Source organism: Pristiophorus japonicus, chromosome X (assembly GCF_044704955.1).
Source record: "Pristiophorus japonicus isolate sPriJap1 chromosome X, sPriJap1.hap1, whole genome shotgun sequence".
In the NCBI taxonomy this organism is placed as follows: Eukaryota; Metazoa; Chordata; class Chondrichthyes; family Pristiophoridae; genus Pristiophorus; species Pristiophorus japonicus.
In genome coordinates this window covers 39,551,937-39,569,257 of record NC_092010.1, presented here as the reverse complement: position 1 = coordinate 39,569,257, position 17,321 = coordinate 39,551,937, and the positions used below count along the sequence as shown (strand labels likewise).

The following is a 17,321-nucleotide window of genomic DNA, read 5'->3' as shown; positions in this document are numbered from 1 at the left end:
CCACCAGCGGGTGGCGGTGTGGCTGGCGGACTCTGTGGCCCTGCAGTGCGGGAGCCCACCAGCGGGTGGCGGTGTCGCTGGCGGACTCTGTGGCCCTGCAGTGCGGGAGCCCACCAGCCGGTGGCGGTGTGGCTGGCGGACTCTATGGCCCTGCAGTGCGGGAGCCCACCAGCGGGTGGCGGTGTCGGTGGCGGACTCTGTGGTCCTGCAGTGCGGGAGCCCACCAGCGGGTGGCGGTGTCGCTGGCGGACTCTGTGGCCCTGCAGTGCGGGAGCCCACCAGCGGGTGGCGATGTCGCTGGCGGACTCTGTGGCCCTGCAGTGCGGGAGCCCACCAGCGGGTGGCGATGTCGCTGGCGGACTCTGTGGCCCTGCAGTGCGGGAGCCCACCAGCCGGTGGCGGTGTCGCTGGCGGACTCTGTCTCTCTGACTCTCTCTCCCTCTGACTCTCTCTCTCTGTGGCTGGCCGCTCGGGGCTCCCTCGGTGATGAGACAGAGCCCGACTCCCGGCCTCGGCCTCCTCGCCTCACCCACCGTCCGTCCGCCTCAGCCAGCCAGCGGGACATGGGGGTGCTCAGCCTAACGGAGCAGGTAAGGTCCCCGGTCCCCGGTCCCCGGTCCCCGCCCCCCCGGGCCGGGCCGGGCACTAATCGAGGCCGGGGATGTGCGGCCTACAGCTGTGGGGGGGGGAGCGGGAGGCCTGGGCTTGTGGCTTCTCCCGGACACACACAATACAAGAGTGAGGGGGGGAGAGGGTTATACTTGAACTGTATAAAACACTGGTTGGGCCACAGCTGGAATACTGTGCAGTTCTGGTCACCACATTACAGGGAGGATGTGATTGCACTGGAGAGGGTACAGAGGAGATTTACCAGGATGTTGCACTGGAGAGGGTACAGAGGAGATTTATCAGGATGTTGCACTGGAGAGGGTACAGAGGAGGTTTACCAGGATGTTGCACTGGAGAGGGTACAGAGGAGATTTACCAGGATGTTGCACTGGAGAGGGTACAGAGGAGATTTACCAGGATGTTGCACTGGAGAGGGTACAGAGGAGATTTACCAGGATGTTGCACTGGAGAGGGTACAGAGGAGATTTACCAGGATATTGCACTGGAGAGGGTACAGAGGAGATTTACCAGGATGTTGCACTGGAGAGGGTACAGAGGAGGTTTACCAGGATGTTGCACTGGAGAGGGTACAGAGGAGGTTTACCAGAATGTTGCACTGGAGAGGGTACAGAGGAGATTTACCAGGATGTTGCACTGGAGAGGGTACAGAGGAGATTTACCAGGATGTTGCACTGGAGAGGGTACAGAGGAGATTTACCAGGATGTTGCACTGGAGAGGGTACAGAGGAGATTTACCAGGATGTTGCACTGGAGAGGGTACAGAGGAGATTTACCAGGATATTGCACTGGAGAGGGTACAGAGGAGATTTACCAGGATGTTGCACTGGAGAGGGTACAGAGGAGGTTTACCAGGATGTTGCACTGGAGAGGGTACAGAGGAGGTTTACCAGAATGTTGCACTGGAGAGGGTACAGAGGAGATTTACCAGGATGTTGCACTGGAGAGGGTACAGAGGAGATTTACCAGGATGTTGCACTGGAGAGGGTACAGAGGAGATTTACCAGGATGTTGCACTGGAGAGGGTGCAGAGGAGATTTACAGTGTTGGGACCCCCAGCTATTTACAATATACATTAATGATTTAGACGAAGGAATTGAGTGTAATATCTCCAAGTTTGCAGATGACATTAAGCTGAGTGGCGGTGTGAGCTGTGAGGAGGACGCTAAGAGGCTGCAGGGTGACTTGGACAGGTTAGGTGAGTGGGCAAACGCATGGCAGATGCAGTATAATGTGGATAAATGTGAGGTTATCCACTTTGGTGGCAAAAACACGAAGGCAGATTATTATCTGACTGGCGGCAGATTAGGAAAAGGGGAGGTGCAACGAGACCTGGGGGTCATGGTTCATCAGTCATTGAAAGTTGACATACAGGTACAGCAGGTGGTGAAAAAGGCCTTCATAGCGAGAGGATTTGAGTACAGGGGCAGGGAGGTCTTACTGCAGTTGTCTTCGTGAGGCCTCACCTGGAATATTGTGTTCAGTTTTGGTCTCTTAATCTGAGGAAGGACGTTCTTGCTATTGAGGGAGTGCAGCGAAGGTTCACCAGACTGATTCCAGGGATGGCAGGACTGACATATGAGGAGAGACTGGATCGACTGGGCCTGTATTCACTGGAGTTTAGAAGAATGAGGGGGGATCTCATAGAAACATATGAAATTCTGACGGGACTGGACAGGTTAGATGCAGGAAGAATGCTCCCGATGTTGGGGAAGTCCAGAACCAGGGGTCACAGTCTAAGGATAAGGGGTAAGCCATTTAGGACCGAGATGAGGAGAAACTTCTTCACTCAAAGAATTGTGAACCTGTGGAATTCTCTACCACAGAGAGTTGTTGAGGCCAGTTCATTAGATATATTCAAGAGGGAGTTAGATATGGCCCTTACGGCTAAAGGAATCAAGGGGTATGGAGAGAAAGCAGGAAAGAGATTCTGAGGTGAATGATCAGCCATGATCATATTGAATGGTGGTGCAGGCTCGAAGGGCCGAATGGCCTGCTCCTGCACCTATTTTCTATGTTTCTATGTTTTTAGAGGCAGAAACCCTCACCACATTTGGATGTGCACTTGAAGTGCCGTAACCTACAGGGCTATGGACCGAGAGCTGGAAAGTGGGATTGGGCTGGGCAGCTCTTGGTCGGCCGGGCATGGACACGATGGCCTCCTTCCGTGCTGTAAATTTGCTCTGGTTTGTCTGATGTCTCTTGCTTTTTGTGGTACATATCAATGATTTAGACTTGAATGTAGGGGGGTATGGTTAAGAAGTTTGCAGATGATACTAAAATAGGCTGTGTGGTTGATAATGAAAAACAAAGCTGCGGACTGCAGGAAGATATCAATGTACTGGTCAGGTGGGCAGAACAGTGGCAAATGGAATTCATTCTGACTAATATCACTTTCCAGCTCTCGGTCCGTAGCCCTGTAGGTTACGGCATTTCAAGCTCACATCCAAATGTGGTGAGGTAATGCATTTGGGGAGGACCAACAAGGCAAGGGAATGCACAATAAATGGTACGACACTGAGGGAAATAAAGAAAGACTTGCATTTATATAGCACCTTTCACGACCACCGGACGTCGCAAAGCGCTTTACAGCCAATAAAGTACTTTTGGAGTGTAGTCACTTGTAATGTAGGAAACGCGGCAGCCAATTTGCGCACAGCAAGCTCCCACCCAGATAATCTGTTTTACTGATGTTGGCTGAGGGATAAATATTGGTCCCAGGACACCAGGGATAATTTCCCTGATCATCTTCAAAATAGTGGCCCTGGGATCATTTACGTCCAACTGAGAGAGCAGACGAGGCCTCATCTTAACATCTCGCCCAAAAGCCTGCACCTCTGACAGTGCGGCGCTCCCTCAGTACCGTCCCTCCGACAGTGCGGCGCTCCCTCAGTACCGTCCCTCCGACAGTGCGGCGCTCCCTCAGTACCGTCCCTCCGACAGTGCGGCGCTCCCTCAGTACTGCCCCTCCGACAGTGCGGTGCTCCCTCAGTACCGTCCCTCCGACAGTGCGGCGCTCCCTCAGTACTGCCCCTCCGACAGTGCGGCGCTCCCTCAGTATTGCTCCTCCGACAGTGCGGCGCTCCCTCAGTACTGCCCCTCTGACAGTGCGGCGCTCCCTCAGTATTGCTCCTCTGACAGTGCGGCGCTCCCTCAGTACCGTCCCTCCGACAGTGCGGCGCTCCCTCAGTACTGTCCCTCCGACAGTGCGGCGCTCCCTCAGTACTGCCCCTCCGACAGTGCAGCGCTCCCCCAGTACTGCCCCTCTGACAGTGCGGTGCTCCCTCAGCACTGCATTGGGAGTGTCAGCCTAGATTTATGTGCTGAAGTTCCCGGAGTGGGCTGCCCACTGAGCCACAGCTGACACTGTAAAGTAATTGGGGGGAGGTTTAGAGGGGATTTGAGGGGAAATACCTTCACCCAGAGCGTAGTGGGGGTCTGGAACTCACTGCCTGAAAGGGTGGTAGAGGCAGAAACCCTCACCACACTTAAAAAGTACTTGGATGTGCACTTGAAGTGCCGTAACCTGCAGGGCTACGGACCCAGAGCTGGAAAATGGGATTAGGCTGGGTAGCTCTTGGTCGGCCGGCACGGACACGATGGACCGAAATGGCCTCCCCCCGTGCTGTAAATTCTGTGATTCACCGTTTTTCATGCCCCCCCCCGGCTCCTGGTCATGGGGTGTATTTGGGCCCAAGCCCCCCAGGTTCATAGACGCGTGTAATTCTGGCCTCTTGCCCTCCCGCCCCCCCAAATTTCCATCGCTCCACCATTGATAACCGTGCTTTCAGCAGGCCTGGCTCCTCAGCTCAGTAATTCCTTCCCTGAACCTCTTTTCCCCTCCCCCCCCCAGCCCCCCAAGATGCTGCTTAAACCCTACATCTTTGACCAAGCTTTTGGTCACCTGCCCTGATCGATGTTATGAGGCTCAGTGTGAAATTTTGATTGATAACCAGACTGATTCCCGGAATGGCAGGACTGACATATGAAGAAAGACTGGATCGACTAGGCTTATATTCGCTGGAATTTAGAAGAATGAGAGGGGATCTCATAGAAACATATACAATTCTGACGGGATTGGACAGGTTAGATGCAGGAAGAATGTTCCCGATGTTGGGGAAGTCCAGAACCAGGGGTCACAGTCTAAGGATAAGGGGGAAGCCACTTAGGACCGGGATGAGGAGAAACTTCTTCACCCAGAGAGTGGTGAACCTGTGGAATTCTCTAACACAGAAAGTTGTTGAGACCAGTTTGTTAGATATATTCAAAAGGGAGTTAGATGTGACCCGTCCGGCAAAAGGGATCAAGGGGTATGGAGAGAAAGCAGGAATGGGGTACTGAGGGAATGATCAGCCATGATATTGAATGGTGGTGCAGGCTCGAAGGGCCGAATGGCCTGCTCCTGCACCTATTTTCTATGTTTCTATAACACCCCAGCGAAGTACCTTGCGACGTTTGGCTACATTAAACATGTTGTAATGTCTGCTTTAATATTTTGACTTGGACCAATTTGTGATTTAATTAAAAATATGTGAAATGTCGGTCAGTAACATGCAGTTGTGTCAGTTTTGATTCGGATGGGGCGACAATTGCCTTAAACACCTCTCGGTACAGTCTCCGTCAGCTGTTCCACACCGTACAGATCACCCGTGTGTCTGCAATTTACACTCAATGCCCGAGTTACGTGGAGCGCCTGCACTTTCTCTCTCCCCCCCCCCCACACCGTTCCTGCCCCGGTCTCGATCACCACCACGGTGGGGTGACTCTTTCCTCGGGGGAACCTCGCCCAAAGGCCGGGTGATGATCGAGACCGGGGCACAGTATCGAGAGACGATTGGACAACGGGCAAGCATCACAGTCAGACCTGGACCAATCACGCCTGATGTACCCCACGGGGGAGGTAACCAGGGATTGGGGGGGGCCCTGTGGATGGGGTACTGGGGGGGGGGGACCCTGTGGATGGGGTACTGGGGGGGGCCTGTGGATAGGGTACTGGGGGGGGCCTGTGGATGGGGTACTGGGGGGGGGGGACCCTGTGGATGGGGTACAGAGGGGGCCTGTGGATGGGGTACTAGGGGGGGGACCCTGTGGATGGGGTACAGGGGGCCCCTGTGGATGGGGTACTGGGGGGGGGACCCTGTGGATGGGGTACAGAGGGGGCCTGTGGATGGGGTACTAGGGGGGGGGACCCTGTGGATGGGGTACAGGGGGAGACTGTGGATGGGGTACAAGGGGGGGGGGGCCTGTGGATGAGGTACAGGGGGACACTGTGGATGGGGTACAAGGGGGGGGGCTGTGGATGGGGTACTGGGGGGGGGGACCTGTGGATGGGGTACTCGGGGGGTGGCCTGTGGTTGGGGTACAAGGGGGGGGCCCTGTGGATGGGGTACGGGGGGACCCTGTGGATGGGGTACGGGGGGGCTGTGGATGGGGTACGGGGGGCCCTTTGGATGGGGTACAAGGGGGGGACCTGTGGATGGGGTACAAGGGGGCCCTGTGGATGGGGTACGGGGGGGAGCCCTGTGGATGGGGTACGGAGGGCCCTGTGGATGGGGTACAGGGGGGGTCCTGTGGATGGGGTACGGGGGGGACCCTGTGGATGGGGTACAGGGGGGCCCTGTGGATGGGGTACTGGGGGGGACTCTGTGGATGGGGTACAGGGGGGCCTGTGAATGGGGTACAGGGGGGTCCTGTGGATGGGGTACGGGGCGGACCCTGTGGATGGGGTACAAGGGGGCCCTGTGGATGGGGTACAAGAGGGCCCTGTGGATGGGGTACAAGGGGGCCCTGTGGATGGGGTACAAGGGGGCTGTGGATGGGGTACAGGGGACCCTGTGGATGGGGTACAGGGGGGGCCCTGTGGATGGGGTACAGGGAGGGCCCTGTGGATGGGGTACAGAGGGGCCCTGTGGATGGGGTACAGGGGACCCTGTGGACGGGGTACGGGGTCCCTGTGGATGGGGTACAGGGGGGCCCTGTGGATGGGGTACAGGGGGCCCTGTGGATGGGGTACAGGGGGGGCCCTGTGGATGGGGTACAGGGGGGGCCCTGTGGATGGGGTACAGTGGGGCCCTGTGGATGGGGTACAGGGGGGCCCTGTGGATGGGGTACAGGGGGGCCCTGTGGATGGGGTACAGGGGGCCCCTGTGGATGGGGTACAGGGTGCCCCTGTGGATGGGGTACATGGGGCTCTGTGGATGGGGTACAGGGGGCCCTGTGGATGGGGTACAGAGGGGCCCTGTGGATGGGGTACGGGGGGGGCCCTGTGGATGGGGTACAGAGGGCCCTGTGGATGGGGTACAGGGGGGCCCCGTGGATGGGGTACAGGGGGGCCTGTGGATGGGGTACAGGGGGGCCCCTGTGGATGGGGTACAGGGGGGCCCTGTGGATGGGGTACATGGGGGGGGCCCTGTGGATGGGGTACAGGGGGGGCCCTGTGGATGGGGTACAGGGGGGGCCCTGTGGATGGGGTACAGGGGGGCCCTGTGGATGGGGTACGGAGGGGGCTGTGGATGGAGCTCCATTCAGGACCTTAGTCAATGAAGTACTTTTTAAAATGTAGTCACTGTTGTAATGCAGGAAACGTAACAACCAGTTTGCACACAGCTGGATAAATATGTTTTTAATGATGTTGATTGACGGATAAATGTTGCCTTCTGAACATGGGAGAATTTCCCTGCTCTTCGAAATAATGCCGCAGTAGCTTTTATGTCCATCTGAGAGAGCAGACGGGGCCTCGGTTTAACACCTCATCCCAAAAGATAGCCCCTCCAATAGTGTAACACGCCCTCAGTACCACCCCTCCGGCAGTGCGGCACTCCCTCAGTACTGCCCCTCCGACAGTGCGGCACTCCCTCAGTACTGCCCCTCCGACAGTGCGGCACTCCCTCAGTACTGCCCCTCCGACAGTGCGGCATTCCCTCAGTACTGCCCCTCCGACAGTGCGGCACTCCCTCAGTATCGCCCCTCCGACAGTGCGGCACTCCCTCAGTACTGCCCCTCCGACAGTGCGGCACTCCCTCAGTACTGCCCCTCCGACAGTGCGGCACTCCCTCAGTACTGCCCCTCCGACAGTGCGGCACTCCCTCAGTATCGCCCCTCCGGCAGTGCAGCACTCCCTCAGTATCGCCCCTCCGACAGTGCGGCACTCCCTCAGTACTGCCCCTCGGACAGTGCGGCACTCCCTCAGTACTGCCCCTCGGACAGTGCGGCACTCCCTCAGTACTGCACCTCCGACAATGCGGCACTCCCTCAGTACTGCCCCTCCGACAGTGCGGCACTCCCTCAGTACTGCCCCTCCGACAGTGCGGCACTCCCTCACTATGCACTGGGAGTCTCAGCCTAGATTGTTTTGCTCAGGTCTCTGAGGAGGGACATGAAACCACAGTTTTCTGTACATGCCTTTCGGATGGGAGAAATCCGAGAGTGGAGCGACCTTTTGGAAATAAAAAGCGTCATGCCCCAGTTACGTGCGCTGTCGCTATTGTTTCATCAGTTGGTGTCATGCCATTTGAGCCTTGAGTGTGGGGCTGGGATCATTGCAATTTATTTTTAGTGCGAACAGTGTTCGAGTTGAGATTCTGCACCCTATTTCAGGGTTTGTTGTGTCTTCAGTATTAAGGTCAGCACTGTCCTATAAAACAGGATGTGATAGAAGCTCATCAAATGTACCAATCTGTTAATCCGTGTGCAGTATATCAGTCCTGGCATAGAATGGGATCAAATGTACAGAAACACATCCGTTCCCAGCTTGTCGGCCGTGCTTCAGTGTCGGAGGGGCGGTACTGAGGGAGTGCCGCACTGTCGGAGGGGCGGTACTGAGGGAGTGCCGCACTGTCGGAGGGGCGGTACTGAGGGAGTGCCGCACTGTCGGAGGGGCGGTACTGAGGGAGTGCCGCACTGTCGGAGGGGCGGTACTGAGGGAGCGCCGCACTGTCGGAGGGGCAGTACTGAGGGAGCGCCGCACTGTCGGAGGGGCGGTACTGAGGGAGCGGCGCACTGTCGGAGGGGCGGTACTGAGGGAGCGGCGCACTGTCGGAGGGGCAGTACTGAGGGAGCGCCGCACTGTCGGAGGGGCGGTACTGAGGGAGCTCCGCACTGTCGGAGGGGCAGTACTGAGGGAGCGCCGCACTGTCGGAGGGGCGGTACTGAGGGAGCACCGCACTGTCGGAGGGGCGGTACTGAGGGAGCGCCGCACTGTCGGAGGGGCGGTACTGAGGGAGCACCGCACTGTCGGAGGGGCAGTACTGAGGGAGCGCCGCACTGTCGGAGGGGCGGTACTGAGGGAGCGCCGTACTGTCGGAGGGGCGGTACTGAGGGAGCGCCGCATTGTCGGAGGGGCAGTACTGAGGGAGCGGCGCACTGTCGGAGGGGCGGTACTGAGGGAGCGCCGCATTGTCGGAGGGGCAGTACTGAGGGAGCGGCGCACTGTCGGAGGGACAGTACTGAGGGAGTGCCGCACTGTCGGAGGGGCGGTACTGAGGGAGCGGCGCACTGTCGGAGGGGCTGTACTGAGGGAGTGCCGCACTGTCGGAGGGGCGGTACTGAGGGAGCGCCGCACTGTCGGAGGGGCAGTACTGAGGGAGTGCCGCACTGTCGGAGGGGCGGTACTGAGGGAGCGGCGCACTGTCGGAGGGGCTGTACTGAGGGAGTGCCGCACTGTCGGAGGGGCGGTACTGAGGGAGCGGCGCACTGTCGGAGGGGCAGTACTGAGGGAGCGCTGCACTGTCGGAGGGGCAGTACTGAGGGAGCGCCGCACTGTCGGAGGGGCGGTACTGAGGGAGCGCCGCACTGTCGGAGGGGCAGTACTGAGGGAGCGCCGCACTGTCGGAGGGGCGGTACTGAGGGAGCGGCGCACTGTCGGAGGGGCAGTACTGAGGGAGCGCCGCACTGTCGGAGGGGCGGTACTGAGGGAGCGCCGCACTGTCGGAGGGGCGGTACTGAGTGAGTGCCGCACTGTCGGAGGGGCAGTACTGAGGGAGTACCGCACTGTCGGAGGGGCGGTACTGAGGGACCGCCGCACTGTCGGAGGGGCGGTACTGAGGGAGCGCCGCACTGTCGGAGGGGCGGTACTGAAGGAGCGCCGCATTGTCGGAGGGGCGGTACTGAGGGACCGCCGCACTGTCGGAGGGGCAGTACTGAGGGAGAGCTGCACTGTCGCAGATGCCATCTTTCGAATGAGACGTTAAATTGAGGCCTGGCCACGTCCGACCGCAAGTCTGGGCACTGCCTGAGGTATGAGAGGCGATATACCAGCGTCATCACCAAGACCGCCTATTTCCACCCGTGTAACATCTCCCATCTCCCATCTCCGCCCTTGCCTCAGCTTATCTGCTGCTGCTCATCCATGCCTTTATTACCTCTACACTTAACCATAAGAACATAAGAAATAGGAGCAGGAGTAGGCCGTACAGCCCCTCGAGCCTGCTCCGCCATTCAATAAGATCATGGCTGATCCGATCATGGACTCCGCTCCACTTCCCCGCCCGCTCCCCATAACCCCTTATCCCATTATCGTTAAAGAATCTGTCTATTTCTGTCCTAAATGTATTCAATGACCCAGCCTCCACAGCTCTATGGGGCAGAGAATTCCACAGATTTACAACCCTCTGACAGAAGAAATTTCTCCTCATCTCAGTTTTAAATGGGCGGCCCCTTATTCTAAGACCATGCCCCCTAGTTCTAGTCTCCCCCATCAGTGGGAACATCCTCTCTGCATCCACCTTGTCGAGCCCCCTCATAATCTTATACATTTCGATAAGATCACCTCTCATTCTTCTGAATTCCAATCTACTCAACCTTTCCTCATAAGTCAACCCCCTCATCTCCGGAATCAACCGAGTGAACCTTCTCTGAACTGCCTCCACAGCAAGTATATCCTTTCGTAAATATGAAACCAAAACTGCACGCAGTACTCCAGGTGTGGCCTCACCAATACCATGTATAACTGCAGCAAGACTTCCCTGCTTTTATACTCTATCCCCTTTGCAATAAAGGCCTAGATACTATTGGCCTTCCTGATCACTTGCTGTACCTCCATACTTATCCTTTTGTGTTTCATGCACAAGTACCCCCAGGTCCCGCTGAACTGCAGCACTTTGCAATCTTTCTCCATTTAAATAATAACTTGCTCTTTGATTTTTTTCCGCCAAACTGCATGACCTCGCACTTTCCAACATTATACTCCATCTGACAAATTTTTGCCCACTCACTTAGCCTGTCTATGTCCTTTTGCAGGTTTTTTGTGTCCTCCTCACACATTGCTTTTCCTCCCACCTTTGTATCGTCAGCAAACTTGGCTACGTTACACTCAGTCCCTTCTTCCAAGCCGTTAATATAGATTGTAAATAGTTGGGGTCCCAGCACTGATCCCTGCAGCACTCCACTAGTTACTGGTTGCCAATCCAAGAATGAACCATTTATCCCGACTCTCTGTTCTGTTAGTTAGCCAATCCTCTATCCATGCTAATATATTACCCCCAACCCCGTGAACTTTTATCTTGTGCAGTAACCTTTTATGTGGCACCTTGTCAAATGCCTTCTGGAAGTCCAAATACACCACATCCACTGGTTCCCCTTTATCCACCCTGTTCGTTACATCCTCAAAGAATTCCAGCAAATTTGTCAAACATGACTTCCCCTTCATAAATCCATGCTGACTCTGCCTGACGGAATTTTGCTTTTCCAAATGTCCTGCTACTGCTTCTTTAATAATGGACTCCAACATTTTCCAACCGCAGATGTTAGGCTAACTGGTCTATAGTTTCCTGTTTTTTGTCTGCCTCCTTTTTTAAATAGGGGCATTACATTTGCGGTTTTCTAATCTGCTGGGACCTCCCCAGAATCCAGGGAATTTTGGTAAATTACAACCAATGCATCCACAATCCCTGCCGCTACTTCTCAAGACCCTAGGATGCAAGCCATCAGGTCCAGGGGATTTATCTGCCTTTAGTCCCATTATCTTACTGAGTACCACCTCCTTTGTGATTGTGTTAAGTTCCTCCCCCCCTATAGCCCCTAGACTATCCACTGGGATATTTTTTAGTGTCCTCTACCATAAAGACTGACACAGAATATTTGTTCAGAGTTTCTGCCATCTCCATGTTCCCCATCACTAATTCCCCAGTCTCGTCCTCTAAGGGACCAACATTTATTTTAGCCACTCTTTTCCTTTTTATATACCTGTAGAAACTCTTGCTATCTGTTTTTATATTTTGTGCGAGTTTACTTTCATAGTCTATCGTCCCTTTCGTAATCATTTTTTTTTAGTCGTTCTTTGCTGGCTTTTAAAAGCTTCCCAGTCTTGGTGGTTATTTTCCAACATTCTATAGACTCTGGATCAGTTCCTATGGACTGGAGGGTAGCTAATGTAACACCACTTTTTAAAAAAGGAGGGAGAGAGAAAACGGGTAATTATAGACCGGTTAGCCTGACATCAGTGGTGGGGAAAATGTTGGAATCAATTATTAAGGATGAAATAGCAGTGCATTTGGAAAGCAGTGACAGGATCGGTCCAAGTCAGCATGGATTTATGAAAGGGAAATCATGCTTGACAAATCTTCTAGAATCTTTTGAGGATGTAACTAGTAGAGTGGACAAGGGAGAACCAGTGGATGTGGTGTATTTGGACTTTCAAAAGACTTTTGACAAGGTCCCACACAAGAGATTGGTGTGCAAAATTAAAGCACATGGTATTGGGGGTAATGTACTGACGTGGATAGAGAACTGGTTGGCAGACAGGAAGCAAAGAGTAGGAATAAACGGGTCCTTTTCAGAATGGCAGGCAGTGACTAGTGGAGTGCCGCAGGGCTCAGTGCTGGGACCCCAGCTCTTTACAATATACATTAATGATTTAGACAAAGGAATTGAATGTAATATCTCCAAGTTTGCAGATGACACTAAGCTGGGTGGCAGTGTGAGCTGTGAGGAGAATGCTCAGAGGCTGCAGGGTGACTTGGACAGGTTAGGTGAGTGGGCAAATGCATGGCAGATGCAGTATAATGTGGATAAATGTGAGGTTGTCCACTTTGGTGGCAAAAAACACGAAGGCAGAATATTATCTGAATGGTGACAGATTAGGAAAAGGGGAGATGCAACGAGACCTGGGTGTCATGGTACATCAGTCATTGAAAGTTGGCATGCAGGTACAGCAGGCGGTGAAGAAGGCAAATGGCATGTTGGCCTTCATAGCGAGAGGATTTGTGTATAGGAGCAGGGAGGTCTTACTGCAATTGTACAGGGTCTTGGTGAGGCCTCACCTGAAATATTGTGTTCAGTTTTGGTCTCCTAATCTGAGGAAGGACATTCTTGCTATTGAGGGAGTGCAGCGAAGGTTCACCAGACTGATTCCCGGGATGGCAGGACTAACATATGAAGAAAGACTGGATCGACTAGGCTTATGTTCACTGGAATTTAGAAGACTGAGACGGGACCTCATAGAAACAAATAAAATTCTGACGGGATTGGACAGGTTAGATGCAGGAAGAATGTTCCCGATGTTGGGGAAGTCCAGAACCAGGGGACACAGTCTAAGGATAAGGGGTAAGCCATTTAGGACCGAGATGAGGAGAAACTTCTTCACTCAGAGAATTGTGAAACTGTGGAATTCTCTACCACAGAAAGTTGTTGAGGCCAGTTCGTTGGATATATTCAAAAGGGAGTTAGATGTGGTCCTTACGGCTAAAGGGATCAGGGGGTATGGAGAGAAAGCAGGAATGGGGTACTGAGGGAATGATCAGCCATGATCTTATTGAATGGTGGTGCAGGCTCGAAGGGCCGAATGGCCTACTCCTGCACCTATTTTCTATGTTTCTGTCCTCCCACTAGTTTTGACCACTTTGTATGCCCTTGTTTTTAATTGGATACCGTCCTTAATTAACTTAGTTAGCCACGGATGGTGATCTTTTCTTGACGCCCTCCTGGCTAGCCTCCCACAACCTGTGAGCTCATCCAAGCGTTGCTCTCCCCTGTGCTCGCTGACCTACATTGGATCCCGGTTAAGCAATGCCTCGATTTCAAAATTCTCATCCTTGTTTACAATCCCTCCATGGGCCTCCGAGATCTCTGCGTTCCTCTAATTCTGCCCTCTTGCACATCACCCGATTCCCATCGCTCCACCATCGGTGGCCGTGCCTTCAGCTGCCTGGGCCCCCAAGCTCTGGAACTCCCTCCCTAAACCTCTTCCCCCTCTCTCACTCTCCTCCTTTATGATGCTCTGTGCAACCTCCGCCTTTGACCAAGCATGGGGTCACCTGCGCTAATATCTCCTTATGTGCCTCAGTATCAAATGTTGTTTGATAACGCTCATGTGGAGCGTTTTACGACATTAAAGGCGCTATATAAATACAAGTTAAAATTGGGTTGTGTTTGGGCTCCGGGTAAGGATAAAGCCTCCCCGATTTCTGCACCATTCCAGGAAGGTCCAGGCCCTTATTCCCCCCCTCCTGCCGTGAGCTGTGTCCTGGTGTTATTCCGTGCCAGGCAGCGATGCGGGAAGTGAGCGGAATGCTCATGGTACCAGCTGGAAAAACAATTTGAGCGCCAGAAAATTAAACCAGTCATAAATAAAACATGAAAGTCTTCCTCAGCAATGTCGAGAGTAACAGTAAAAGGTTATTGTGTGTTGTCTTCTTAAGCTGCAACTGCAGAAAGGCAGTAATTTGATTTCCGAGTGCGGGTGACTATGAAAGGTGGCCTCTCTAGTTTCTCCTGTACTGGTGGGATCCTTGGCTTGAGTTAGAGAATAAAAAGAAAGTCTTGCCTATAACCTAGCGCCTTTCACCACCTCAGGATGTTTCAAAACACATCCGTTCCCAGCTTGTCGGCCGTGCTTCAGTGGGCAGTACTGAGGGAGTGCCGCACTGTCAGAGGGGCAGTACTGAGGGAGTGCCGCACTGTCGGAGGGGCAGTACTGATGGAGTATCGCACTGTCGGAGGGGCAGTACTGAGGGAGCGCCGCACTGTCGGAGGGGCAGTACTGAGGGAGCGCCGCACTGTCGGAGGGGCAGTACCGAGGCCCCGCCTGCTTTCCCAGGTGGATGTAAAAGATCCCATGGCACTATTTGGAAGAAGAGCAGGGGGAGTTCTCCCCAGTGTCTTGGGGCCAATATTTATGCCTGAATCAACACAACAACATAAAACAGATGATCTGGGTCATTATCACATTGCTGTGTGTGGGAGCTTGCTGTGCGCAAATTGGCTGCCGCGTTTCCCACATTGCAACAGTGACTACCCTTCACAAAGTGCTTCATTGGCTGTAAAGCACTTTGGGACACCCGGTGGTCATGAAAGGCGCTATATAAATGCAAGTCTTTATTCATTTAAATGAATCTTCTCTTGGTCCTTTTCTCCCTGTCTGCTCTCTCTCTTCCCGCCCCCCCCCGCACTGAAGCTGTCTCGTAAGCAGGGTCCCAGGCTATAGGGGAGGGCTGTCTCCCTCTGATACTGAACCGCTGCGTTTGTTGACGTTTAACATAGCGGTGAGCATCCTCGGGCTGTTTGACTTGGGGAGGCACTGTCCTGACAGTTCGGTCGGGACCTCACTTCAAGCACACGCCTGAAGTATCTGGAAAATAGTGCAAGGTTTATTCGTGCGTTTACAATCTATGTCCAACAACGCCCAATGTATCACTGGTTTAAAGGGCCTTTACGGTCCAATATATTGCTGGCTGGCATGAGAACACTAGCGGCAGGTCGGGGCAATAAAAGGAGAGCGTGGAGACATACTACTCCAGGGAGCAGTGCGAGCCGGTGCAAGAGGACGACGGCAGCGAAGAGGGACGTCAGCAAGATCCAGGTCGGTGATTGGAGCGTGGGCAGGTACAGCAGGAGCGGCGAGGTCGGGGCGAAGGAGCGTTGAGAGATTGTAGAGGGACGTGATCGGGGCCCAGGAGAGGCATGAGTTCGGGGCCAGGGGGCAGCACGGGGCCAGCCCACACTGTGCGATATGTTGTGCGCACTAGGTCCGTGCAGCAGAGCAGGTCTCCAGTCGTCCTGAGTTAACCCTTGCCACTGGACCAAGACCTCGCTCTGTCAAGTCCGTGTGGTGGCTGGTGTGCAACGGTCACCCCACGTTAAAAAAATCCACGCACAGGCATCTTCCACCCCCTTCAGGATTTAGTTCGGATCCTTCATTGAAACACCCGTGAACTCATCCTTTTTTGGCGTGGAAACAAGTCATCCTCGCTTTGAGGGACTGCCAATGATGGTGAAGTGATATCGCTGGCTGTGTTAGAAAGACTTGCATTTCTGTAGCGCCTTTCACTACCTCAGGGCGACCCAAAGCGCTGCAGAGCCATTGAAGTGCCGTCACTTATAACATCGGTATTAAAGTACATTTTGAGCGCAGCGTGTATCATTGGTTTCTATCCTGTTGGGACGTTAGTGATTATTTTAGCTGCTGGTGTATTAAGATGGGTTGTAAAGATTCTGGCAAAGTAAGATAATGGCTTGGGAGATGTGTTTGATTGACAGCAGAGTTTGTGATGAGTGTCGGACTGGTCCCTCTGTACTCGTGGATAGGGGAATGGCAATCGGCTGCCTTGTTCCTGCGTACTATCCAGCCACTCCTGAATCTATGCAGGTGCTGGGACACCAGGTGATGGCAGCATCAGGTTTGAGCAGGAAGACCAATGGTATCTTGGCCTTTATTGCAAAGGGGATGGAGTATAAAAGCAGGGAAGTCTTGCTACAGTAATACAGGGTATTGGTGAAGCCACACCTGGAGTACTGCGTGCAGTTTTGGTTTCCATATTTACGAAAGGAGGCAGTTCAGAGAAGGTTCACTCGGTTGATTCCGGGGATGAGGGGGTTGACTTATGAGGATAGTTTGAGTAGGTTGGGCCTCCACTCATTGGAATTCAGAAGAATGAGAGGCGATCTTATTGAAATGTATAAGATTATGAGGGGGCTCGACAAGGTGGATGCAGAGAGGATGTTCCCACTGATGGGGGAGACTAGAACTAGGGGGCATGGTCTTAGAATAAGGGGCCGCCCATTTAAAACTGAGATGAGGAGAAATTTCTTCTCTCAGAGGATTGTAAATCTGTGGAATTCTCTGCCTCAGAGAGCTGTGGAGGCTGGGACACTGAATATATTTAAGACAGAAATAGACAGTTTCTTAAACAATAAGGGAATAAGGAGGCGGGCGGGGAAGTGGAGCTGAGTCCATGATCGGATCAGCCACGATCTCATTGAATGGCGGAGCAGGCTCGAGAGGCCGTATGGCTGACTCCTGCTCCTATTTCTTATGATCTTATGTTATGAAGAATTCAGCATTCTAAATCCAAACATCTCGGCCACACATTGAGAACTACAACGTTAATGTCGTGAAACATCCCAAGGCGCTTCACAGGAGTATTGAGATTTAAAAATTTGACACCGAGCCGCATAAGGAGATATTAGGGCAGATGACCAAAAGCTTAGTCAAAGAGGTAGGTTTTAAGGAGCATCTTAAACAAGGAGAGAGACGGGAGGGAGTTCCAGAGCTTGGGGCCCAGGCAGCTGAAGGCACGGCCACCGATGGTGGAGCGATGGAAATCACCGGGGGGGTGGGGGGGAGCAGTGAGCAAGAGGCTAGAATTGGAGGAGCGCAGAGATCTCAGAGGATTGTGGGGCTTGAGGAGGCTGCAGAGATAGGGAGGGGTGTAGGGGCTGGAGGAGATTACAGAGATAGGGAGGGGTGTAGGTGCTGGAGG

At 54.0% G+C, this 17,321-nt stretch overlaps 1 protein-coding gene across 3 annotated transcripts in view; it reads left to right on the top strand.

The window, feature by feature from the left end:
- Window positions 1–448: 448 nt before the first annotated feature.
- The window catches only part of ankrd52a (ankyrin repeat domain 52a), a 99,285-nt gene continuing 82,412 nt past the window's right edge, over window positions 449–17,321 (top strand). For all 3 annotated transcript variants that reach the window (XM_070869730.1, XM_070869729.1, XM_070869728.1), the window contains exon 1: window positions 449–590. In XM_070869730.1, the coding sequence (XP_070725831.1) occupies window positions 564–590 (27 nt within the window). In that variant the 5' untranslated portion in view covers window positions 449–563. The remainder of the gene's footprint in view (window positions 591–17,321) is intronic.